Here is a 26,153-nt window from a genome sequence, read left to right on the forward strand (position 1 = left end):
AGAGTGAGAGGACGAAATGGGCAAGGGATTGCACTCGATATAAAAGAAGTATATGCGCTGAAAAAATTTAGCAGGCTATTCAACAGCGTCAATTAAATTAAAGAAACAAAGTAAAGTAATTACAAGATAGCAGACCTGTAGAAGACCTTGGGAAGGTGTTACAAATGGTAGGTGATGCAGAAGTAGGATAAAGAGAGAGAACTAATCGTTGTAAAAAGAAATACTGAACTAAAATCTATAGCTTAGGTGTTTCTTTGTTACGGTAGTGCTTTGGATCTATAGTTATGAAGTTCTCCTATCAAGCAGCGATGGAAGAAGATTCCATTTACAGAACGTTTTATCATGTTCGACATTTCCGACCGAGATCACAAACTGCAATGTCGGAGCTACATCGCAAAACGTGTTGAACTGTTTGCGACAGCAGACCAGCGGAGAAACGTAGCAAACGTCTTCACACAGGGGAGGCAGGGCGGGGAATCAGTATGCGGGGGCGTGGAGGAGATGTGATGTTGGCAGAGTGGCCAGCGACTCGACCAGGTGATGCCATGGCTTAACTGAGAGGGGAGTTTTCAGCGTCGGCGCTCTCTGTTCGGAAAGGCCCGCAGCCGCTGAGGCGAAAAGGCGTTGCAAGAGGCAGCGAGCCGCCCCTCACGGCTAATGGCTCCAGGAGTGAAGCAGTGAAGACGACTCAGCCGTGGACGGTACGTAATGGCTGGCAGTTACGGCGTCTCAGCTGCCGGTGTTTACACGGGGGCCGATACACGCACACGCTGAATATTCACGTTTCCGCAGGGGCCGAAACTCTCGAAAGATTTAAAACCAGCACACACAACAGGTGAGAAATAGAGCGGTTGGGAATATTCGGTGAACAGTACCGTATGACTCAGAAGTAACAGCACATGTGGATTTCATGTTTTCCTTATAATAGTGAACAGAACCTCACGATCATACAGTGTAAGCTTTCACGGCCGCTATTGTCTTCACTTAAAACTTCCGGGCTGATAGGCCGTGGTCGAATTATAAAACTTTCTCATGACGTTTCGTCTCCGACTGCGGGAGACATCCTCGGAGGTAAAGCGGCGTCAGGAGAGAGATTTATACTTCGACCACGGACTATCAGCCCGGAAGTTTTAAGTGAAGAGAACCTCACGAATTTATCGTACTGAGAAATATGTTTCTTCAATCAGTATCAGCTCACCGGACAAAAAATTTGTCACCCCTGGAGAAATCATTACCAGCATCATACTAGAGCCGTATAATTCAGCCCATGGACTCGATAGCCACCTGGATTCTGTTAGGACGGGAGCCCACAAGATTGTGCAGGTGCGTCGCATCCGGGTTAACCCTTTACTTTGCACACGCAGAAATACTGTAAAGATTATTAAATTACTTAAATCAGATGTATACGGTCATGTGAACAATTTTACGTACATTGTTCAAAATTCAGTACCTTACCTGTATCACTGCCCACGAGAGGCGCAAGTGTGCTACAATAAAAGTACTACAGTCTGGTTTGTGAGTCAGAAAACAATTTTTGCATTTCGCTCTAGTGCATGTGAAATGTCTTAATTTCATTTTGGTGCAAAACACCGAACAATTCCATAGTTCCCGCATTTTCCCGTCTGTTTTCCCTGAGGGCGGAGTCTACAACTTCCCTTTCGACCAAACATTTGACCAGTGACCTAAGCTGACACATGGTATATCGTCACTGACACAGGAGTGGCCGTTCTCTTCTCCTTCTGGTCTCGATGGCCAGCCAGTACTCAACGCCAGGCTTCCTCTTCCCAGGAAAGCTAAGTCCGTTTGCAGTATTCCAGATGAGAACTCGCAAACACATTCTACATCTACAACGAAACTCTGAGAATCACATTTAAGTGCCTGGCAGTGGGTTATAGAACCTTCTTCACAATAATGCTCTAATATTCCAATCAGGAACAGCGTGTGGAAAAAACGCGCACCTGTATATTTCCGTGCCAGCTCTAATTTCTCTTATTTTATTATGATGATCGTTTCTCCCAGTGTACGTCGGCGTCAACGAAATATTTTCACATTCGGAGGAGAAAATTGGTGATTGAAATTTCGTGAGAAGATTCCGCCGCAACGAAAAACGCCTTTGTTTTAATGATGTCCATCCCAAATCCTGTATCATTTCAGTTACACTCCCTTCCTATTTCGTGATAATACAAAACGTGCTGCCCTTCTTTGAAGTTTCTCGATGTTCTCCGTGAATCCTGTCTGGTAAGGATCCCACACCGCGCATCACTACTCCGAAAGTGCGCGTAGTGTAGGCAGTCTCTTTAGTAGATGTTACATTTTCTAAGTGTGCTTCCAATAAAACACAGTCTTTGATTATACTTCCCCCCAACATTTTCTGTGTCTTCCTTCCAATTTAAGTTGTTCGTAATTGCAATTCCTAGGTATTTAATCGAATTTACGGCCTTTAGATTTGACGGATTTATCGTGTAATCCACGTTTAACGGGTTCCTTTTGGCACTTTTCATTATTCACGGTCAATTGCCAATTTTCGCACTATACAGATATATTTTCTAAATCCGTATTGCAATTTGTTTTGATCTTCTGATGACTGTACTAGTCGATAAACGACAGCGTCATCTGCTAACAACCTAAGACGGCTGCTCAGATTGTCTCCCAAATCGTTTATATACATAAGGGACAGCAAAGGGCCTGTAACACTACCTTGGGGAGCACCAGAAATCGCTGCTATTTTACTCGATGATTTTTCGTCAGTTACTACGAGCTGTGATCTGACAGGAAATCACGAATCCAGTCACATAACTGAGACAATAATCAATAAGCAAGTAATTTCATTACAAAGTCGTTGTGTGGTACAGTGTGAAAAGCCTTCTAAACATACGGAATCAATTAGAAACCCCTTGTCAATAGCACTTAACACTTCATGTGAATAAAGAGCTTGTTGTGTTTCACAGGAACGATGTTTCCTAAACCCATGTTGACTGTGTATCAATAGACAGTTTTCTTCGAGGTAATTCATAATGTTCGAACACAGTATATGTTCCAGAATCCTGCTGCATATCGCCGTTAACGATATGGGCCTGCAATGTAGTCGATTACTCCTACTACCTTTCTTGAATATTGGTGTGACCAGTGCAACTTTCCAGTCTTTGGGTGCGGATATTTCGTCGAGCGAACGGTTGTATATGATAAGTATGGAGCTAATGGATGAGCATACTCTGAAAGGAACCTAACTGGTATATAGTCTGGACCGGAAGACTTGCTTCTGTTAAGTGATTTAAGTTGCTTCATTACGATACTATAGTGTGACGTTGGTAATTTTTTGGTAAGGATTGCTGTAAAGTATAATTTACCATTAAACTCTTGATTGTTTAAACGATCGGAATCCCGCGTATAAAATAGCTTCAAACGTCCGAATACTTTACAAATGAGTCACGTTTCAAAGGTTTAAAGCTCCATCATCAGGTGGATTTACATTTCTTTTGACGACAGTGAAAGGAACCTGTGACCACTGGAGGTACTCTATTTTAATTATGTTTACCGTTAGATATACGTTTAATTTTTTGTCGAAAGAAACCCGAAACCATGTTCTGAAATAGTGTTTTGTTTCTCCACTAGACAGTGCCACAAGTTTCTCCAAAAAATCGTAACACAACTCACACACAAATGTCATACTAACAAATGTAAATCCACCTGATGATGGAGGTTTAAACGTTTGAAACGCGTCTTGGAGATAAATAAACAGTGACTGGTAGCAGTAAATTTGTTTCATTTAATTTGAGTCTGTAATCAACGCACTGTAAACATTGTTCAGAATGGAATGTGAAAGACGACAGAGGTAATCCACTAATGTCAAACGTAGATAACATTGGCAGTATTAGAACACAGCCAGGGAGAAGCCGACTACAGTATCATCAATTAAATTAAAAGTGCGAAACAAGAAGATTCTTTGGACTCACGGATTTGAAAATTCCGTATGTTTATTTCGAAACTATTAAATGAATCACGTATCTGAACACGAAATTGCTTATAATTATAGTGATGTCAAAATTTTAAAGATACCGACCGAAAAATTATTAAGCATCGCTTGACCTTGAGTGTATCGTCATTGAATTAAATTGATGTCTGACTTAATACCTGAAATTCTTTGTGCTGGAAGTGAGAATAATTAATCTAGAATTATTATTCTGTTCCCTACTTCGTATCTGTGGTGTCGTAGAGAGATCAGGTTGTCACACCGAAGATGGCAGCGCGAATCGATGATCCTATGGAAATTAGCGGAGGGGTCGCTGCAGTGCACAACAAAGTACGGGAGGCGCTCCTGATGGCGACGTCTCCCCTCTCAGCACGCAGCGCCAGACTGGCAGCAGCTCGGGGCAGTCTGAGACCTCAGCTGCAGCAGTCACCATCATCAGGCAGGACATGTACTTCGTAATGTTGAACATTGTACCTCATCATGTTTGAAATTATCGCGACCTTTGTGATGTCTACAGAAAAGGAATAATGAGTGAAAGCCGAGTGAGGCAGTCGTGCACTGATTTCAAAAGTGGCCATACCAAAGTTCACAATAACGACCGCAGTGGTAGGCCTAGCATTGTGACTGACGGTGATGAAAATCAACGACAGAAGTCGTGAAAATCATCGTTTCACCATAGCGGAACTTTCGCAATGTTTTCCCCAAGTTTCACGGAGTTTGGAGCATGAAATTGTGACGGAGAAGTTTTATTATCACAAATTTTGTGCTAGGTGGGTTCGCAAAATCCAATCGCAGACGGCAGATTTGTTTAGAGGCGGTATTGACAAACTTGTGCCACTATATGGTAAGTACCTTAATTTTATTGACGGTTACGTAGAATAACAGCTCAGGAGTGTACCTTTAAATGTATAGAATAAAAATTGGTTTTTCTGTATTGTTAATTTTTTTATTTCAAAACGTCTGTTACTTTCCCGATAGCTTTCATACATGGGAAAGCGTATGTATAGTAATCTTCTACGGGTGGATAAATGAAGGAAAAAAAAAACAGTAATAACTGGACTTAGAATACGGACGCTCAAAATCGAAGCCGCGATCCTAGCCACTGTGCCACAGCTTCGAGTTAACTCTTTTACTCGCTAAAAGGGACACCGAGCACATCGAAAACTTGGACTGTTTTTTCCCTCAGAAACTGCGGATTATCTACGAATAACCTGAGGCATGAAACTTCCTGACAGATTAAAACTGTGTGCCGGACCGAGACTCGAACTCGGGACCTTTACCTTTCGCGGGCAAGTGCTCTACCAACTGAGCTACCCAAGCACGACTGACGCCCCGTCCTCACAGCTTTACTTCTGCCAGTACCTCGTCTCCTACCTTCCAAACTTTACAGAAGCTTTCCTGCGAACGTTGCTCTTCTGCAAGGTGAGTCGTGCTTGGGTAGCTCAGTTGGTAGAGCACTTGCCCGCGAAAGGCAAAGGTCCCGAGTTCGAGTCTCGGTCCGGCACACAGTTTTAATCTGCCAGGAAGTTTCATATCAGCGCACACTCCGCTGCAGAGTGAAACTTTCATTCTGGAAACCTGAGACATGGCTTCGCTTATTTCGACCGCTCCTCTAACGAGCGAAGTTTCTGCGAAATCGGGTTACGACACTTGCTGGGTTCTCCTCGTGACTGGACAGCGCGGTTGACTGCTACGTGGGGGGTCCCGGCTTCGATTGCCGGTCGGCAGCTCGGGGAGTGGGTTTTGTGCTGCCCGTTCACCATTGTTCATCACCATCGGCGAGGAAGTCGCCGAAGTGGTTTCAAATAGGAAGACCTGCAGTAGACTGTGGAAGAAGCCCACATGGGGTCTCCCGGCCATTAACGCCGTACCGTTGAGTGTTGACTCACCGCGGCGGCCTGCGTGGCGGGGTTGACGTCTGTCTCGTAGCGCCACTGGGCGGTGACGTGGCGGGTGCACTGCTGCGACGACTCCACGTCGATGGCGTCCAGCAGCAGCGGCAGCTCCTGCCGGCCCAGCGCCGGCATCCGGTTCTCCACCCCCGCGTACACCACCTGCCGTAACAACAGCAGCAGCAATAAGCCGACAGCAGGCGCCCGTCCTTCCTGGAACAACTGGGTCAAACGTTGCACAACATGTGGGCCACAGCAAACAGTAGTGCAAGGAGATGTCGGAACATCGGGGGACCACACGGAAATGAAAAATAAAAAATAAAAAAAACTTTTGAAACGTTTTCAGTGATGGGTGTCCGAAACCTTGCAGGTATTTGTGTCGAAAGTCACGGTACGGCACGACAAGCCGCTCTCAAAATATTACTGTTATCCATTTAGACTGTTACTGACCACCATCAGACACCTACATCTACATGGATACTCTGCAAATCACGTTTACGTACCTGGCAGAGGGTTCATCGAACGACCTTCACGATTCTCTATTATTCCAATCTCGTATAGCGCGCGAAAAGAATGAACACCTATATCTTTCCGTACGAGCCCTAATTTCCCTTATTTTATCGTGGTGATCCTTCCGACCTATGTATGTCGGTGTCAGCAAAATATTTTCGCATTCTGAGGAGAATGTTGGTGATTCAAATTTCGTGAGAAGATTCCGTCGCAACGAAAAACGCCTTTCCTTTAGTGATGTCCAGCCCAAATCCTGTATCATTTCTGTGACAGTCTCTCCCATATTTCACGATAACACAAAACGTGCTGCCTTTCTTTGAACTTTTTCAATGTACTCCGTCAGTCCTATATGGTAAGGATGCCACACCGCCCAGCAGTATTCTAAAAGAGGACGGACAACCGTAGTGTACGCAGTCTCCTTAGTAGGTCTGTTACATTTTCTAAGTGTCCTGCCAAAAAAACGCAGTCTTTGGTTAGCCTTGCCCCCAATATTTCTGTGTGTTCCTTCCAACTTAAGTTGTTCGTAATTTTAATACCTAGGTATTTAGTTGAATTTACGGGTTTTAGATTAGACTGATCTATCACGTAACCGAAGTTTAACGCGTTCCTTTTAGCACTCATGTGGATGACCTCACACTTTTCGTTAGTTAGGGTTAACTGTCAGTTTTGGCACCATACAGATATCTTTTCTAAAACGTTTTGCAATTCGTTTTGATCTTTTGATGACGTTACTAGTCGATAAACGACAGCGTCATCTGCAAACAACCTGAGACGGCTGCTCAGGTTGTCTCCCAAATCGTTTATATAGATAAGGAACAGCAAAGTGCCTATAAGACTACCTTGGGGAACGCCAGACACCTGAAGTTTTTGAGCAACAGCGTCTTTAATGATACTGCACAATGTTCGTCTGTCTCTTCATAGCGACAAAACCGTGCACTAAAGCAGCACAACTCATTATAAACTTAAGGCTGAAAGTAGCATTTGCATGATGTGTCAAGGCCAAGTAACATCCTCGATGAAACCTGGACGATACACAAAACGATCGCTACAGTACAGTACAGTACAGTAGAGAAGGCAACAGAAAGAATACGCAATGCGGCAAACAGAGAAGACACTTCCATTCAAAGACCGTAATTACTCTCAAATGACAGCGATTTATGATAGTCCTCTGGACATTACAAAAGGCGAGTTATGGTGTTTAATAGGATGTGTGATGGCCACTGAAGACAACGCATGCTCTGCAACGTGCTCCTATACATTCTCGATGGGACTGAAGTCCAGCGAGCCAATTCATTTGCCGAATATCCTCTCGTTCCGAGAGCTCCACCACCTGCCGTGTTTGATGCCGTCGCGCATTGTCAGGAACGTGATGTTAGGGCCGCGTGCAACACTGGAAAGTCGCACGTGGGGAAGCAGTACAGTGTCACAATGAAGCTGACCCGTGAGTGTACCGTGTCTAAAGGTTTGGAAGTCTGTATGCCCAGGCAACATTACGCATCCGCACACCATAAGACACGGACCACCACACCCACCATAGCAGACAATACTAAACGTAACTCTTGTATGGCGAAATGTGGGGCCACGCATTGTACTCAGGAACATCGCCGAACACGATTATTTTGGTGGTCCAGGTGTTACGGCGTGCGGAGGCGTAATGTTGCATTACCAGAACTTTTAACACGATGCACACAGCAGTCAAAGTTATTGCCACACTTTACTCTTCCTCCATGGATGTCATTTCAGGGGTGCATCCGACCCTGTGTTCAATTTTATGGACGACAATGCGCGACCGCATCGAACAACGCAGGTGAAGGATCTCTTGGAACCAGAGGGTATTCGGCGAATGGAGCAGTGTACCCGTTGACCGGAGTTAAATCCCCTCGGGCACGTGTGTGGGATGGGTTGGGGAGACGTACTGGAGCCCGTCCACTGGCACCACCGACCGTCCAACACTTTCCAGAATGAGATTTTCACTCTGCAGCGGAGTGTGCGCCGATATGAAACTTTCCTGGCAGATTAAAACTGTGTGCCGGACCGAGACTCGAACTCGGGACCTTTGCCTTTCGCGGGCAAGGTAGGAGACGAGGTACTGGCAGAAGTAAAGCTGTGAGGACGGGTCGTGAGTCGTGTGCTTGGGTAGCTCAGTTGGTACAGCACTTGCCCGCGAAAGGCAAAGGTCCCGAGTTCGAGTCTCGGTCCGGCACACAGTTTTAATGTGCCAGGAAAGTTTCGTCCAGCAGTTGTGAGCCGCACTGCTGGAGGAATGGAGCGCCCTGCCCTGCCACAGGGACTCCTCACCAACCTTGTGGCCAGCATGTGAGAACGTCCCAGAGCACGCACTGCCGACCGCGGATGTCACGTATTCTATTAACTACCATGTCCCGCCTTTTTTAACTCCCGGGACGACTTCATAAATCGCTGTGACTTCACTGCAATTGTCTTTAAATAAAAGTGTCGTTTCTATTCATCTCACTGCGCATTTCTTTCAGTTATCTTCTCTGCTACATAGTACCAGTGGCTTCTACGCCTGGTCCATGTTTCGTCGAATCATATGACTTGGTACTGACACAATATAAGAAAGTCTCTTCCGTTCTTACGCTTTGCACACTACCAGAAAATCTAAATACTGCTGAGAAGATCCAACTCCTATATTAACGACCCCAGTTCAATTCCCGATACTGGCAGTGAACTTTCCTCGGTAGCAGGACTGGAACGCGAAGCACTTGGCCTGGTGAAGCTAATTGTGGAACCTTTCGAGAGAAAAGTTATTCCAGTGAAAACTAATTATCTTACAGAAGTATTTTTTTATTTTACTTTCATGTTTATCTCATTTACGTACCTTCCACTTCAAAACAGCGCTGCCTCACCTCATATACCTGTTAGGCGTGCTTCACGAATCTAAGTACCGTAACTGTCGTATGGACAGATACAGTAATAATGCTTCTGCCACATAGCTGGACAATCTGGGTCAAAACAGTTACTGGTTGCTGTACACAGGCAACAGTTTATTTCATACAACAGTCATGGTCTCCAACAATGTCTTTATTTGACAAAACTGCATTCACTGTCAGTCGAAATTGAAAACGTAAGTAACGGGGTTCGATTGAAGACGCACGCTTAACAGGTACCTGAGCACGAGAGATTATCGTCTTGAAGTCCACTGTACGTAGATGGCTCTCGGTAGAGCCACGTGGCCGACCGGAGCCCGGCCACCTCGCGACCACTGCTCCCACCAGTCATTCCTGCCAAGTATTTCTGCAGTATCGCAGAAGGAACATCCAGCTTCTCCTAGCCCTATTACACGACCTCGTTCAGAGGAAGTGAGGTGCTGATAACAGCGTCTTTGTCACCTTAAATGCATTCTTAACACCAACTTGCCTCGTCCAGTCTCAAAGGTAACTGACGCTCAACACAGAGGTCCATTTAAAGCACATCTGATCTCTATCTACTGGCGCCACTCTTATACGACTGGCGCCAAATATGAAGAGACGTCACCTTCCAGATATACGAACACACCTGCCACCTCACGTTTGAGTCCCACAGCTCCTCCTTAGTGTTGTGATATTTTTCCGGCAGTGTATCTACAAGGAAAAATCGATCTCTGGCAAATGAATGTCGTTTGGCAGTACTACCGGTGAGACACGTTTGAACAAGTAAAATGACGGAGTGATCGTTGGAGAAAAAAAAAAAGTGTGAAATCTTATGGGACTTAACTGCTAAGGTCATCAGTCGCTAAGCTTACACACTACTTAACCTAAATTATCCTAAGGACAAACACACACACACACACACCCATGCCCGAGGGAGGACTCGAACCTCCGCCGGGACCAGCCGCACAGTCCATGACTGCAGCGCCTTAGACCGCCTTCTTTTTTCGCTTTCGTTCGTTGCATCTGCTCGGAGCGGACGTCGTAAGACATCCGTTTAAGTTCGTTGTTCATCGATTAACTCAGTTTTTTTTTTTTTTATTAGAGAGGGCAGCTAACCCTCTGACCGAACACGCTGAGCTACCGTGCCGGCAACCGCTCGGCTAATCCCGCGCGGGTGTTCGTTGCCTCTTTCGTCTCATCTCTGAGAGTTCTGACTTCTTTCAGGTGACTGCGTATTCTTTTAAATTCTTAAGGTTTGGGATTTGTGTTTTGTGTTAATTCAATAGAGGAAATGTCCCGTACCTATGTAAACAGTGCACATTGTTATTGTATAGTCGAATGAAATCTGAACCAGCAAAAACGGAAATATTATCCTCTCGTAAAGAAGTGCTACTAACATAGTTTCGCGTGCAACATTGTCGACAAGGACAGTAGGTGAGTCCCCACGCCTCTCGTTGGACATTTACACTATGTATCCGGACACCTGGCAGAAAATGGCTTACAAGTTCGTGGCGCCCTCCTACGGTAATGCTGGAATTCAATATGGTGTTGGCCCACCCTTAACATTGATGACAGCTTCCGCTATCGCAAGCATACGTTCAATCAGGTGCTGGAAGTTTTCTTGGGGAATGGCAGCCGATTCTTCACGGAGTGCTGCACTGAGGAGAGGTATCGATGTCGATCGGTGAGGCCTGGCACAAAGTCGGCGTTCCAAAAGATCCTAAAACTGTTCTATAGGATTCAGGTGCCGTCCATTATGAACAGGTGCTCGATCATTTAGAAAGATGAAATCGCCATCCCCTAATTGCTCTTCAACAGTGGGAAGCACGAAATTGCTTAAAATATCAATGTAGGCCTATGCTGTAATAGTGCTACGCAAAACAACAAAGGGTGCAAGCTCCCTCCATGAAAAACACGAACACACCACAACACCACCGCCTCCGAATTTTACTGTTGGCACTACACACGCTGGCAGATGACGCAGTGGGCATTCGCCATACCCACGCCCTGCCATCGGATAGCCACGTTGTGTACCGTGATCCGTCACTCCACACATAGTTTTTCTACTGTTCAACCGTCCAACGTTTACGTTCCTTACACCAACTGAGGCGTCGTTTGGCATTTACGGCGTGATGTGTGGCTTATGAGCAGCCGCTCGACCATGAAATCCAAGTTCTCTCTCCTCCCGCCTGTCGTAGTACTTGCAATGAATCCTGTTGCAATTTGGAATTCCAGTGTGCTCGTCTGGATAGATGTCTGTCTGTTACACATTACGACCCTCTTCAACTGTCGGCCGTCTCTGAGAGTCCTCAGACGAGGTCGGCCTGTACGCTTTTGTGCTGTACGTGTCCCTTCACGTCGGAAACAGTGGGCCTAGGGATGTATAGGAGTGTGGAAATCTCGCCTACAGACGTATGACACAAGTGACACCTAATCACCTGACCACGTTCGAAGTTCTTGAGTTCCGCGGAGCGCCCCATTCTGCTCTCTCACGACGTCTAATGACTACTGCGGTCGCTGATATGGAGTACCTGGCAGTAGGTAACAGCACAATGCATGTAATATCAGAAACGTATGTTTTCGGTGGTGTCCGGATACTTTTGGTCACATAGTGTAGTTACTGCACATCTGGCAGGCTGGTTGCAAACACCACATCACGTGACGTGTTCTTTACTCCTCCCATGGTCTGGAGGGAAGCAACGGACCACACATCTGCGTTACATGTAGCCGGACATTTGCCCTAGAAGCCGAACTACCGAAACAGAATTAAATTCCGTTCGGAATTTTCACCCGTTTATTAATTATCAATTACAGTTAGTTTTTTGCGAGATCAACATTAAACGTCCTGAAACTAAATAACCAATGAGTAAACAGCCTTATAATTTGGCAGTTACCAGAGCAACGAAAACTTAGTAGTCCTAATTGCTTCCCAATATAACCTTCTTAATAAAAATAATAATAATAAAAATAATAATAATAGCAGCCACGGGTCATACTTTTCTTTATGTGATCCTCTATGGGTCTAAACAATGTAAATATAAATAATATCTTCCTCTGGATGGTAGACGAAAATATATCCAGTAATTTCTGTCACTTCGCTCGGATTTATTTAAAACATAGGAAACCGACATAACAATAACATGCGTCGATGTATCTATGTAACGAGACCGTGTATCTCCCAAGGCTCTGGTCACAGTGGCACCGACGGATATCAGCCGAAGACGTCCCGTCTTTTCAGATCAGTACGACCGTAAGAGAAGTCGAAACAACCTTATGTGCTATTAGAAGAAAGAGCGGTAACTTTAAGAGTTTAACAGGAATTCCACTGCTAATCGCAGAGGGGAAAGCGGGTAAGTGGAAAAAGTACATTGAAGGCCTATATGAATGCGAAGATATGCCTGCCGATGTGATACATGAAGAAACAGGGAAGGTATAGGGGATCTAGTATTAGAATGAGAATTTGAGATAGCTTCGGAAGACTTAAGATCTAATACGGTAGAATGGCTTAAAACGAGCATGCAGTGTTTCACCCCTATTGTTCAACATGTACATCGAAGAAGTAATGACGAAAATAAAAGAATGGTCGAAGAGTGGGATGACAGCCCTGGGTGAAAAGACAACATTCACTGATGACATTGCAATCGTAGGTGGAAGTGAAGTGGAATTACAGGATGTCTTGAATGGAGTGAACAGTCTAAACAGTACAGAATATGGACTGAGAGTAAATCGAAGAAAGACGAAAGTAATGAGAAGTAGCACACATGAGAACAGCGTGAAACCGAACATCAAGCTTGGGATCATGAAGTAGACGAAGTTAAGGTATTCTGCTACCTGGACAGCAAAATACCCCATGACGGACGGAGCTACGAGGACATAAAAAATAGACTAGCGCTTGCAAAAAGGGCATTCCTGGCCAAGAGACGGTAATTTGAGGAAGAAATTTCTGAGAACAACATCGCATGGCAGTAGGACATGGACTGCAGGTAAACCGGAACAGAATCTAAGCATTTGAGATGTGCTGCTCCAGAAGAACGTTGAAATTTATTTGAACTGACGAGGTAAGGAATCAGAAGGTTCTCCGCAGAACCGGCGAGGAAAGGAATTATATGGGAAACACTGACAAGAAGGAGGGGCTGGATTGTAGGACGTCTATCGAGACGTCAGGGAATAACTTCGATGGTTATTTTTAGTCTTATTGACCATGTTTCAACACTTCTAAGAGTGCCTTCATCAGAATTAAAACAATTACAATGGCCTACAACATAGTTACAAATTTATAGGAAATGACATTTTTTATACAAAAAGTGTAAGTACTGATTAACAATAAGAGTGCATACTTACATGTCACATATAAAATAATTAGCAGGCCAGAAGGGCTTTAGTCACAAAGAGAAGTCAGGTCAACCACCAATAACGCAAAATTTCTAATCAAACCTTTTTAGAAGAAAATGCTCATTAACATGAACCCTCAGCCCCCAAAACTTCGGTCTCAGTTTAAAATCCACAAATCTAACCGCCCGATATGTAATAGTATGAATAGCGCGTACCATGATTTGGCCAAATTTCTGCATGAAATTCTGAAAAAAATCACTCGTTTCCGAGAACAATTATTCCGTCCCCAATAGTCACGCCTTAGTCCAAAAAATAAAAAGATTTAGAATGCAGTTCAGATACCAAGTTGTTTTCATTAGACATCAAAAATCTTTATACTAATGTCCCTGTAAAGGAAACGCTTACAATCGTAGAAAATAGTTTACGTCATTTAAAAAAAAGATTCTTCACATGAACGAATCACTGACTTCATGAATCTGATCACAGTCGTAGTCAAGTACAACTATTTTGAATTTAATGATCAATTGTACCAACAATACGACGCTCTCGCTATGGGAAATTCCTTATCTGGTATTCTTGCCGATATTTTCATCAACACTCTAGAAGAAACGTTTTTTTTAAGTGTTTTTCAGCTACATCAGTAGGCATTCTCTCCAATTTCAGGTAAGTTGATATTTTAATCATCTACAAGGGACCTGCTGATGGCATTTACCGTATTTTTAACCTCTTCAGTGATCTTAATGAGAAAATATCTTCCCCATCGAACTTGAAACGAGGCCCGCCAATTTAACTTTTTTTGACTTGGCCCTTAAAAAATAAGATAATAAAATCTCATTCAATATTTTTCGTAAAGAAACATATACTGATCAGATCTTACCTGCGTCTTCCATTCACCCACTGTCTCATAAAAACGCCTTCTTTCATTCTGCTACTCACCGAGCTACTTCCATTCCACTTTCGAAAGAAAAGTTCAACGACGAAATCAGTTTACTCAAAACGATAGCAGTTAATAACGAATATAAACGTAGCACAGTAGATGATATCCTCAAAAAGGAAACAATTAAAAGAGTTACTGCGTTCGGCACCTCTATCATTGAATCTAATCCAAACAAAATATATCTATGTTCCTTTCGTGGGGCCCATCTCCTATCGGATTCAACGCCTTCTTCGTAATAAATACAACTGCAACGTTGCGTGTTCTACAAATAATAAATTGAAAAAAAAACTTTATTCATAGTTTAAAATCGATTCGTTCCCCTTTAGAAAGTTCTGGCGTCTATAAGATTGTCTGTGGTGTCACCGCCAGACACCACACTTGCCTTTAAATCGGCCGCGGTCCGTTAGTATACGTCGGACCCGCGTGTCGCCACTATCAGTGATTGCAGACCGAGCACCGCCACACGGCAGGTCTAGGGAGACTTCCTAGCACTCGCCCCAGTTGTACAACCGACTTTGCTAGCGATGGTTCACTGACAAAATACGCTATTTTCCGAGACGATAGTGAGCAGAGCCTTCAGCTACGTCATTTGCTACGACCTAGCAAGGCGCCATTACCAGTTACTATTGATACTGATTTATGTACAGTCAAGAGCGACGCTCATCATTAATGGATTAAAGTTAAGAATTCCACCAGCTACGTCCGTTTTTTTCTAAATTCTAATTTCCTTCACCTGTTCCAGACCTCACGCCAGCCTGCGTGAGCTAAAACGCGTGCCTTTCGGCTTCCTCTAATAACCCGGTGTTGGCTCTCCTGCCAACCCACAACGTTGTCTGCGATACCTACTCTTCTTACTACGTAGGACAAACAGGACGTGCCTTTAGAACCAGATATAAAGGACACCTGTTAAGAAAAAATGGCAATAGCCCCCCAAAATTCGTCTTTTGCCGACCATCTTCTGATTACAGGTCACGTGCCTAAAGCTATTTTGGGATATCAACATTTTGCACACCGAGAAGATAGGGCGCAAATTAGATACGATGGAGGAATGAGAGATTTTTGAGCATCTTCCTCGAAATGATAGTCTCATTCTCAATGAACAGCTGCAGTTGCGCAATAAAAATTTTTTCAACGATATAAAGCCGTTGTAAGTAGGCTGTTTAGGCTTTTATGTGGTAACGCCACGTAGTGCTGTGTATGAAAATCGCTGACTGTGCTGTGTGCAATCTGTGGCTGGTCGGCATTGTTGGAATAAGTTAGTGCGTTCAGTAGTTAGAATCTTTTATTTAGCTGGCAGTATTGGCGCTCGCTGTATTGCAGTAGTTCGAGTAACGAGGATTTTTGTGAGGTAAGTGATTCATGAAAGGTATAGGTTATTGTTAGTCAGGGCCATTCTTTTGTAGGAATTATTGAAAGTCAGATTGCGTTGCGCTAAAAAAATATTGTGTGTCAGTTTAGTGATGATCAGTATAGGTAAAGAGAGAAATGTCTGAGTACGTTCAGTTTTGCTGAGTTGTTTGAAAATCAAATAACGTAAGAGGTTTTCCAGGACTGTCGTTTTCGTAATTTTTCTAAGGGGACGTTTCACCGTTACTTGACATTTAATTTCGGGTCTCCTTGTGCAGTTTACCGAAATGTTTTTCCATCTTTTTCATTTATTAAATGGTTTATTGGCTGTATTTCATGTTATATCGGTTTCTACAAGCTGTGTCATTCAGCCGTTCCTGTATTTTCTATAATGACGTTTTTATGCTTCAAACTGCAGACAAAATGTTACTTTATCACTCGCTGTTAAATAAAATATTGAATTTTACATTGTGCATTGAACAATATTCACTATGATTTTGATGTGTCTGCAGTTGAATGTCAAGTAGCCAAGTTGTACCTGCGGCTACTAGGTGGCACTCTCGAAGCAATGCCGTGTTCAACTGGCTGCACTCGTTAACGCGAGCGCCTCAGTCCGTAGCAAACTGTGGCTGTACACGTACGAGCAGCCCAAAGTGGCTCACCTTCACGCACTCCTTTTATGTATTTCGTGACTAAAGCCCTTCTGGCCTGTTAAATATTTTATATATGACATGTAAGTACTGCCTCTGTCTTTGTTAGTCAGTACTTACACTTTTTGTATAAAAAATGTCTTTTCCTATAAATTTGTAACTCTGTTATAGGATGATTTAATTGTTTTAATTCTGATGAAGGCACTCTTAGTAGTGTTGAAACCAGGTCAATAAGACTAAAAATAATAGTGACCGAGGGCTCATTTGTTTCAATTTTAATTTAGCAACGGTGACTGAACTAAGCAGCCATGTTTAAAGCTTTGAACTTGCATGGTATGTGAGGGAGATGCACAGGGTAAAAACTGTAGAGGAAGACACAGGTTGGAAAACATCCAAACAAATGATTGACGACGTAGGTTGGAGAGGGTGGCACAGGAAAGGAATTCGTGGCGGCAGCATCAAAGCAGTCAGAGCGATGATGATTCAAAAAAACGAGGAGAAATTTTGATGAAAATTTGGTCTGAGTCGGACGCTGTAGTGTGGTGCTGAATACTCGCCATCCGTTCTGGTGTATACTGCCGACACACTGGGACCGGAGCTTGTCAGTTCTGCGATTGTCCAGCACCGTGATCAGCTGCTACGTGGCCCCAGGTGGCTGTACTGGAGACGTGTGCGTGGTACGGTCCCGGATACTCACCTCGACGCCGGCCGTGCCGTTGGGCGGCGGCGGCAGCACCTCGTACGGCGGCTCGCGCTCCTGGTAGCCCGGCGGGTAGTAGCCCGGCCCCTGGTACTCGTCCTGGTACTGGTACTGGCCGGGGTACAGCTGGGCCTCGGCGGCCGGGCCGTAGCCAGGGGCGGCCACCAGCAGCAGCTGCAGCAGCGCCGCCACGCGGGGGCGGATCCTCGTGCTGCACGTCATCGTCTCTGAGGACAACACCGCACACTGCACTGATTAGATTAGGTTAGTACTTGTTCCATAGATCATGAATACGACACTTCGTAATGATGTGGAACGTGTCAGGTTAATAAAAGGTGTCTATACTAGATATTACATTACACAAAATATTACACGACACTATTTTTATTTTTTTCATTATCTAATGAGTAGAAGGAGCTGGCATTAAGCATCACCACTGTTTTGACTTCGTCATCGTCTTGAAGACGCTGACCGGCCAGTTGTTTCTTCAGAAGCAGGAGCAGATGGTAGTTACTGGGCGCAAGGTCGGGGCTGTACGCAGGATGATCTACAGTTTCCCATCGAAAAGATGTGATGAGATCTTTGGCCTGAATCGCCACATGCGGACGGGCATTGTCTCGCAGCAAAACGATGCCCTTGCTCAACTTCCATGGACTGTTGCTTTGATTCTGGTGTGACGTAGACCACCCATGTTTCATCTCCCGTAACAAATTGGCTTAAGAAGTCATCACCGTCGTTGTCGAACCGCTCGAGGAAAGTCAATGCACTGTCTAAACGTTTGGTTTTGTGCACATCCGTCAACATTTTCGGTACCCAACGTGCGCACAATTTGCGGTAATTCAAGTGCTCGGTCACAATGCCATACAAAACACTACGAGAAACATTAGGAAAGTCATCCCGCAAGGAGGAAATGGCGAAGCGTCTTATCTCTCACCTTATTGTCAACTTCCTGCACCAAACTTTCATTAACGACCGAAGGATGCCCACTTCGTTATTCATCGTGCACATTTGTGCGACCATCTTTAAATGCTCTCACCCACTTTCTTACCATTCTGTCCACTCGTGACGTTTTCTCCGTAAACTGCACAGATCTCACGATGAATATCGATCGCTTTTAGGCCTTACAACAGCCCGTACTTCACAGTCGGCGGGGTCACGATTATCGGAGGCATCTTGAACACCCACTACACAACGTGAACAAGGAAGAATCAGACTGTAATGGCGTCAGTGCGTAGACTAAGGGACAGGCTTTCATGTAAAAATAAAATTATTGAGATATCTTAGCACGTCTTTGTTTAATTTCAAAACGGTACTTGTTCTAAGTTGGGAGGAAGCAGTGGTCGCACGGGCCGCTCGCCCAGCCGGGCCCCGGATAGCGGCCACGTGGTGCTGAACCACGGCCGCCTGTATTAGAGGCCGGAGTCGTCAAGCTGACAACGACGTAGCCTGTGAAGTCAGTAGGCCGGCTAGCGTGACCAGCTAGGCCGAGATTAAAGTTTAGATTTCGTCGAATGGAGAAGACGTGTCAGATATAAATACGCAATCACTTTTTTTTTTTGTAGATTTGGTCCCTATAAATAAGACAGTAACCTAGAAAAGCTAATTTCTCGCAGTATTACTCCGACTTTATGTCGGAATTACGCATTTTATTCTCGTTTCCTTGCAACGATGAACTTTTCAATAACTCACATGTTCTTCATATTATGACGTTTCTTACCCGAGATTTGGATATACAAGTTCAGCAAACAATTTTGTGAGTTGCCTACTAACATTATTTGCAGACTTGCAATTATTTCAGTCTGTTATTTGGAATGTATTATCATATTCCTTCCTATATAAATGACAAACATGACAAACACCTACTTGGAGGCTGCACCTTACTTAAATACGATGGTAACCCAGGGAATATTTTTGTCACAGCTTCTGGTAAAAGCTGGTCTTTGACGAGGAAACTCGTGACAGTTCCCATCAGAATCCTTGTAAATCTCCACTCTTGATACGTCACTTTCTTCAAAATGTTTAATGCAAACAACACTTCCATTTGATGGAGTCGAGTCCTTTCTGGGGATATTTCTTGTCCATCGTTTTCTGTTTTCCTCTTCAGTAGGGAATCTGAACACTGAGATGTAACCCTCTTCATTGCTGGATTTGTAGTTGCTGTTGCAACCAGGAACACAACATTTTTCTGGCATCTGCAAAATGATGCATGAATTGCTAACATCTTAAATCAAAATACTATTATGTAAAAATAGCAAATGAGAAATTGAGTGGACTGGTTTTTTCTACTGCTTGGACATCACGAAACACAAGTCTACAATAGAATCAAATGTGTAGAAATATTCATAATATTAACACAAATCACTTAGGAGAAGATTCTGATACTAACCTTATGAATTCAAAACTTTATTTTCGAATTGTATCTAGAATATAGTAGAACTTTTGTTGCAATTGTGTAGACGAAAGTCGTTCACGTAGCACACTTGCACATATACATGTAAAAACACTACAAACTTCACAGAATTGTATACTTACATTGTGTTATATCTTCTACTGTAGTCACGACTACCTGCTATAATTTTTGCAGAGTCCAGTATAGCATAATTACACTGTAATGTCGGATAAAACAGACACCGCGAAAGTACGTAAACAACTGCTTCCGTTCGCTGCCTTACAGCCACAGCCATGCGGTAGGCCTTAACGTAACGTTGCCACATTTCAGTCCTCTGGCCTCTAATACAGGCGGCCGCGGCTGAACGCTAGCCGGACGAGAGGGGTAGCCGCAGCCCGTGGTCCATCGAGCACGTGGCTGGGAATTTCTTGGTTATGCTGTGCGCCGGGAGGGCCAAAGATGACGGACTTGTGAAACCTTAATGGCAGACATTTCACAGTTCGTATAGAAATTAATAGTAGCCAGATGAATCATGATGCCTCAAAAACAAAGATGTAAATTACCGTCATTTGCACGACGATTCTGAGGGTGTTATCAGATTTTCAGTATCTTTATTAGTTTAAAGTTTAGTATCTGACGATAAATTATACAAGTAATACACAGCAACGAATTTCCAAAATCTTAACGGTTCATCCGATTTCGTCGATCTATGTGTCTTTCGAAAGCTATTACAGTAAATCTAAATCGGTATAAATTACAGACTTGTACCTTGAATAGTACCTGAGTAATTAGAGGACAAAGGCAATAAGTACTCCACAGTTACACGAAAACACGGTAGCAGCATGCATATAAATATATTTATTCATGTATGTCTTTGTTTATATCCGTTATGTACTACTGATGAAGAATTTGGTTAAATATTTACTGCGTTTTAGAAAGCACAGCGACATTAGGCTACTGGCCAACTTTTTCTTGCTGTACCTTTGACATATGTATATTTAATTTGTTCATGTATCTAATAATGTGTGTTAGACCGTGTTTATGGTCCAGCCGTAGGAATATTTATTTAATTTCGAGTTATTTCAATGTAAATGCAGTATTTCGAAAGTGTTCTTTGTTTGTGAGTGTACGTTAGCTTGAAGACGTGGAGGGAGCGCTCTAGCCTGTCGCAGCGCTCAACAAGGGAACTTAGTTATAAGTTGGCACAGTGGATAGGCCTTCAAAAACTGAACACAGATCAATCGAGAAAACAGGAAGAAGTTGTGTGGAACTATGAAAAAAATAAACAAAATATACAAACTGAGTAGTCCATGGGCAAGGTAGGCAACATCAAGGACAATATGCGTGCAGTGGTCCCGTGGTTAGCGTGAGCAGCTGCGGAACGAGAGGTCCTTGGTTCAAGTCTCCCCTCGAGTGAAAAGTTTACTTTCTTTATTTTCGCAAAGTTATGATCTGTCCGTTCGTTCATTGACGCCTCTGTTCACTGTAATAAGTTTGGTGTCTGTGTTGTGCGACCGCACCGCAAAACCGTGCGATTAGTAGACGAAAGGACGTGCCTCTCTAATGGGAACCGAAAACATTTGATCGCGAGGTCATAGGTCAACCGATTCCTCCACATGAAAACACGTCTGATATATTCTATACGATACTGGTGACGGCATGTGCGTCACATGACAGGAATATGTTTGTCGACCCACCTAACTTGTACACTTGGCGAATGGGTAAAAAGATTCTTCTACCTTGCCCGATTTAGGTTTTCTCGTGGATGTGATAATCGCTCCCAAAAAGGAGATGAAAACATAAGAGTCTGTCACATAAACTGCAACAAATGAATGCAACAGTTTCACAGTCGCGCAGTTTTCTCTGTGCTCTCTCAAAACATGTTTTTAACGTTTTCAAATTTTTCCGTGTAGACTGTCAAATCCTGCATATGTCCAAGCAAATCTGAACATATCCTGGAATTTTGGAGAGCGAAGTTGATTATGTGTGAGTGCTTGAACTTTGATAATTGTCTGAAAATGAAAAAAATAAGCTTTTCACTCGAAGGAGACTTGAACCGAGGACCTCTCTTTCTGCAGCTGCTCACGCTAACCACGGGACCACGGTGCTCCTCAGCTCACATTATCCTTGTAGTTGCCTGCCTTGCACATTGACTACTCAGTTTGTATATTTTGCTTATTTTTTTCATAGTTGCACACAACTTCTTCCTGTTTTCTCGATTGATGTGTGTTCAGTTTTTCAAGGCCAATCCACTGTGCCACCTTGTAACTAAATCTGAGAGGGGTGCGATGGGGAAGTTCCCTTGTAAGGGAGGCGACTACCGAAGTGAATGGGAGGGAGTTGTGGGCAGTACGGGACAGAACACGGGAAGTGCCGGGACGTTACGGCGCGAGGGACGCACGGTCGCTAGGGAGACTTGGAGAGAGAAATACTTCACAGTGCGGACTTGTGAGATTTCCGAGGTTTCTACGGCGAAGACGTAGAGTGCGTTTAGAAGTGAATATCTCGCGAGCTATGTTGTCGTCCATAACTAATTGCGTGCAGTAGGACTATTGTTTCCCTGATATTCAGCTTGTATTTTATTTAATTGCTGGACCATCGACACCAATAAGTGTTTTGCAGAAATATACCACATTCTCAAAAGGACTTCCACTATCGTACTCATCATTTAAAGTCGTTAAGATAGTACTTGCACATTTTATTTAATTGCAATCTTTCGTTTATAAATTTATATGTTACTTTCATAATTCGCGATTTCCACGTGATAGAAACCTTCAACCATTCGAGTCATGTGTGTATTCTTATCGTATACTGTAGACTCAGCAGTATTTGGCGTGTAATGCGGCAACTACGTATCCCAGCCCCTAGACAACGAAACCAGCCAAGACTTTCAATATTGCAACTGTGAGTCTGTGGGTGCGTAGTTGAGGGCCACAAAATTTCATTATTTTCATATAGTTTGAAAGCCCGCAAGGCCGACGGCACTCTCCGCCGAGTTAGAGTACGCAGTCAGCAGAAAGGAAACTGCGACAGGAAAATCAAAGGAAGCGAGCCATGCGTATTTATTAGCTCGTGGAAGATGTGTGGATGCAAAACACTTAGTCTGTAGCGGCAGGCGCAGCCCACTTGGTGGTGCAGTTACACGATGACAGTTATTGAACAACATGAAATAAAATCGTCGTGACTTCTTAATCGTTTTCGTTAGGACACTGAAACTGCGCGGTTGGCCGCAAGGCGTGAATGGAATTAGTATGCGCTTTAGCGATGAAGCCCACTTTCACATGTGTGGGTTGCTCAATAAGCAAAATTGGCGCGTTTGAGGGACTGAGAATCCGCATTTCGCGATCGACGAGAGTCTTCACCCTCAGCAAGTGAGTGTTGTGTGCAATGTCCAGACACGGAATAATCTGTGCGGTATTAGTTGATGGCTAGGTGAGTACCCAACGGTACATCAAGGTTTTGCAAGATGACTTTATCCGTGTTATCCAGAGTGACCATGATTTCGACAAGACGTGGTTCATGCAAGACGGAGCTGGACGCCATCGAAGCAGGAGAAGAGTATGTGATGTCGTGGAGGAGCACTTTGAGGACCGCATTCTGGCTCTGCGGTACCCAGAGGCCACTGGCATGGCCTTCGATTGAGCATTTTCTCCGGATCCGAAGACATGCGAGCCCGTTTTTGGGGTTTTATTAAAGGAAGGGTGTACAGCAATAACCTCAAAACCAGTACTGATCTGGAAACAGCCATTCAGGAGGTCATCGATAGCATAGATATTCTAACACTTCAGAGTATCGAGCAGAATTTCGCCGGCCGGAATGGCCGTGCGGTTCTAGGCGCTACAGTCTGGAACCGAGCGACCGCTACGGTCGTAGGTTCGAATCCTGCCTCGGGCATGGATGTGTGTGATGTCCTTAGGTTAGTTCGGTTTAATTAGTTCTAAGTTCTAGACGACTAATGACGTCAGAAGTTAAGTCGCATAGTGCTCAGAGCCATTTTGCAGAATTTCGCTATTCGCTGCGCCACATAACCACGAATGACGACAAGGAACATGTCATAACCTAAATCCGAATATCTGTGCTGAGGTTTACATGTTGAACAAACTGTGTGTACACAGTAGTTTATAGCTAATTTAAATTTTCTTCATATAGTTCAATAATTGTCATCCTGTAAGACAGTGCAGAAAACTATAGATAGTAAATTATGTGACGTGTTTGCAGGAAGCCTGTTACACGCAGAGAATGTCTCTGTGTATGTGCTGTCTTCTTCTGTAACTTATTTGGCCACTTCTCTGTGGCTGTGTGGCTCGTTCTTGGTTTTTGTTTGTAAATATTGATGCAACGGCTGACCATTCTGCATATAATTGTTCCGTGGTGTTTCATATTGTCATTCATTCTTTTTCTTTTCAGCGCAGCTACATTCTAATGATGATGTATCAGCAAATTAAACTGCACCAAGACTTTCCCCTACTTATTAAGTGCCACGCCAGACTCACCTGTGTTCACACCGGCTCCACCCTCTAGGCAAGTCACCCCAGAGACCGCATCTGGAATCGACGTCCTCTTGGCGCGAGGCGCATACCACGTGTTAAAGCTGCTGGCGTTATCTAGGAGAAGCTGACTGGTCGACTTCCCCGGATCTGCTCTCCTGCACTATTTGCTTTCTCACCTTTCATTCTCTGCTACAAACAGCAGAGCGGGCTGTTTGAAGTCCGGCCCACGTTTTCCTGTTACAGGCGATTACATCGTTGATGAATGGTTTTGGAATTCCAGCTTCCTCTACAGTTCCCTGCTTTTGGACTTTCCTTCGTTTTGTTTTGGTTTTGACTGGATTCTCGAGTGCGACATTCAGTTACGCAGTGATTTTTGCGGCTATACTCTTCTTCTTTTTCGTCACAACCCTCTTCAATGACCGTCTGTCACGATAACTCAACATACGCTATTGTCGACGTTGTGACTCAGCGGAAGATGTGTTACCGCTTTCCCTGTACGCCGTATAAATCTTCGATAGGAAGCCCCTTGAAACACCAGACACTTGGGCACCCTTGGTTACTGGAGGAGCGCGAACAACTTGCTCACGTTCCAGTTCACTTGCTTCCGATAAACTGCTATCTCGACTACACAGGACACTGCTCTGACCAAGACTTGCCACGTGCTGAGCACATCACACCGGTGCCTCCCGAGGTCAAATACAACAGCGCAGCATGCATCTCCATGTGTGTTCAAGCACGCATTTTCCGAGGTGTCTCCATACTTGGTGCAAGCCGTGTACGTTCCTGTAAGGCTGCAACATCAGCTCGCTTGCCACCCCCGTGGTCGGGCGCCTCCGTGTGGACGTTATTCGCAGGTTCTACGTCTGCCGCTTCCCATCTGGGCAGTGGTACACACACGTCGCTCCCACGTTTCGTAAGCCGCGGCGAGAGCAGACAAAGCCGGCGTTCTCTCCGGCCTCACCTGTGCTTAGCCTACCGTGGGTTCAGCCGCGGTACCAGGAAAGCTGACTCGTCGTACGTCGGTAACACGTCACATCCTGGCCTCGCATTTGCCACCAATTACCCACACGTGCAGCGTACACCAGGCATCCAGCCACCACCACAGGTTTCTCCTAAGCTGGAAACATCCGAGACTACGTAAATCGGATCGCAGCCTATGCTGTTTCAGATAAAGGGAAAAAAGGGGAAAGTGGGGTAAGACGGGGTAGCGGGATAAGAAGGCGAACTTGGCTTTACGTCTCAGTTAGTGCTGCAATCTAGCAGGGATGGAGAAAGAATACGTGTAAGCGGCAGCCATTCTGTTAGTTTGCCATGTGTAAGTCCGTTTCCCTCGACTGGCGCAATTTTTGCTGGAAAGTTTCTTAGTGAAGTTGAAGTTTGGTGCTGAATACAGGTAAAATACTTTCATTAACTGAAGCACTATATATATTGGCGAAAACTTATTTTTGGACGTTATGTTACGTATATTATACAGGGTGTTTCAAAAATGACCGGTATATTTGAAACGGCAATAAAAACTAAACGAGCAGCGATAGAAATACACCGTTTGTTGCAATATGCTTGGGACAACAGTACATTTTCAGGCGGGCAAACTTTCGAAATTACAGTAGTTACAATTTTCAACAACAGATGGCGCTGCGGTCTGGGAAACACTATAGCACGATATTTTCCACATATCCACCATGCGTAGCAATAATATGGCGTAGTCTCTGAATGAAATTACCCGAAACCTTTGACAACGTGTCTCGCGGAATGGCTTCACATGCAGATGAGATGTACTGCTTCAGCTGTTCAATTGTTTCTGGATTCTGGCGGTACACCTGGTCTTTCAAGTGTCCCCACAGAAAGAAGTCACAGGGGTTCATGTCTGGCGAATAGGGAGGCCAATCCACGCCGCCTCCTGTATGTTTCGGATAGCCCAAAGCAATCACACGATCATCGAAATATTCATTCAGGAAATTAAAGACGTCGGCCGTGCGATGTGGCCGGGCACCATCTTGCATAAACCACGAGGTGTTCGCAGTGTCGTCTAAGGCAGTTTGTACCGCCACATATTCACGAAGAAT

General features: G+C 44.3%; 1 protein-coding gene across 2 annotated transcripts in view; it reads right to left on the bottom strand.

Annotated features, from left to right (window-relative positions):
* LOC124552497 (angiotensin-converting enzyme-like) overlaps positions 1-26,153 on the bottom strand; it is a 227,308-nt gene that overhangs the window by 141,839 nt on the left and 59,316 nt on the right. For both annotated transcript variants that reach the window (XM_047126780.1, XM_047126781.1), the window contains exons 2-3: positions 17,206-17,435; positions 5,860-6,024 (exon numbers count right to left, since the gene is read on the bottom strand). In XM_047126780.1, coding sequence (XP_046982736.1) covers positions 5,860-6,024; positions 17,206-17,430 — 390 coding nt within the window. In that variant the 5' untranslated portion in view covers positions 17,431-17,435. The remainder of the gene's footprint in view (positions 1-5,859; positions 6,025-17,205; positions 17,436-26,153) is intronic.

This window comes from Schistocerca americana, chromosome 10 (assembly GCF_021461395.2).
Source record: "Schistocerca americana isolate TAMUIC-IGC-003095 chromosome 10, iqSchAmer2.1, whole genome shotgun sequence".
Lineage (NCBI taxonomy): Eukaryota > Metazoa > Arthropoda > Insecta > Orthoptera > Acrididae > Schistocerca > Schistocerca americana.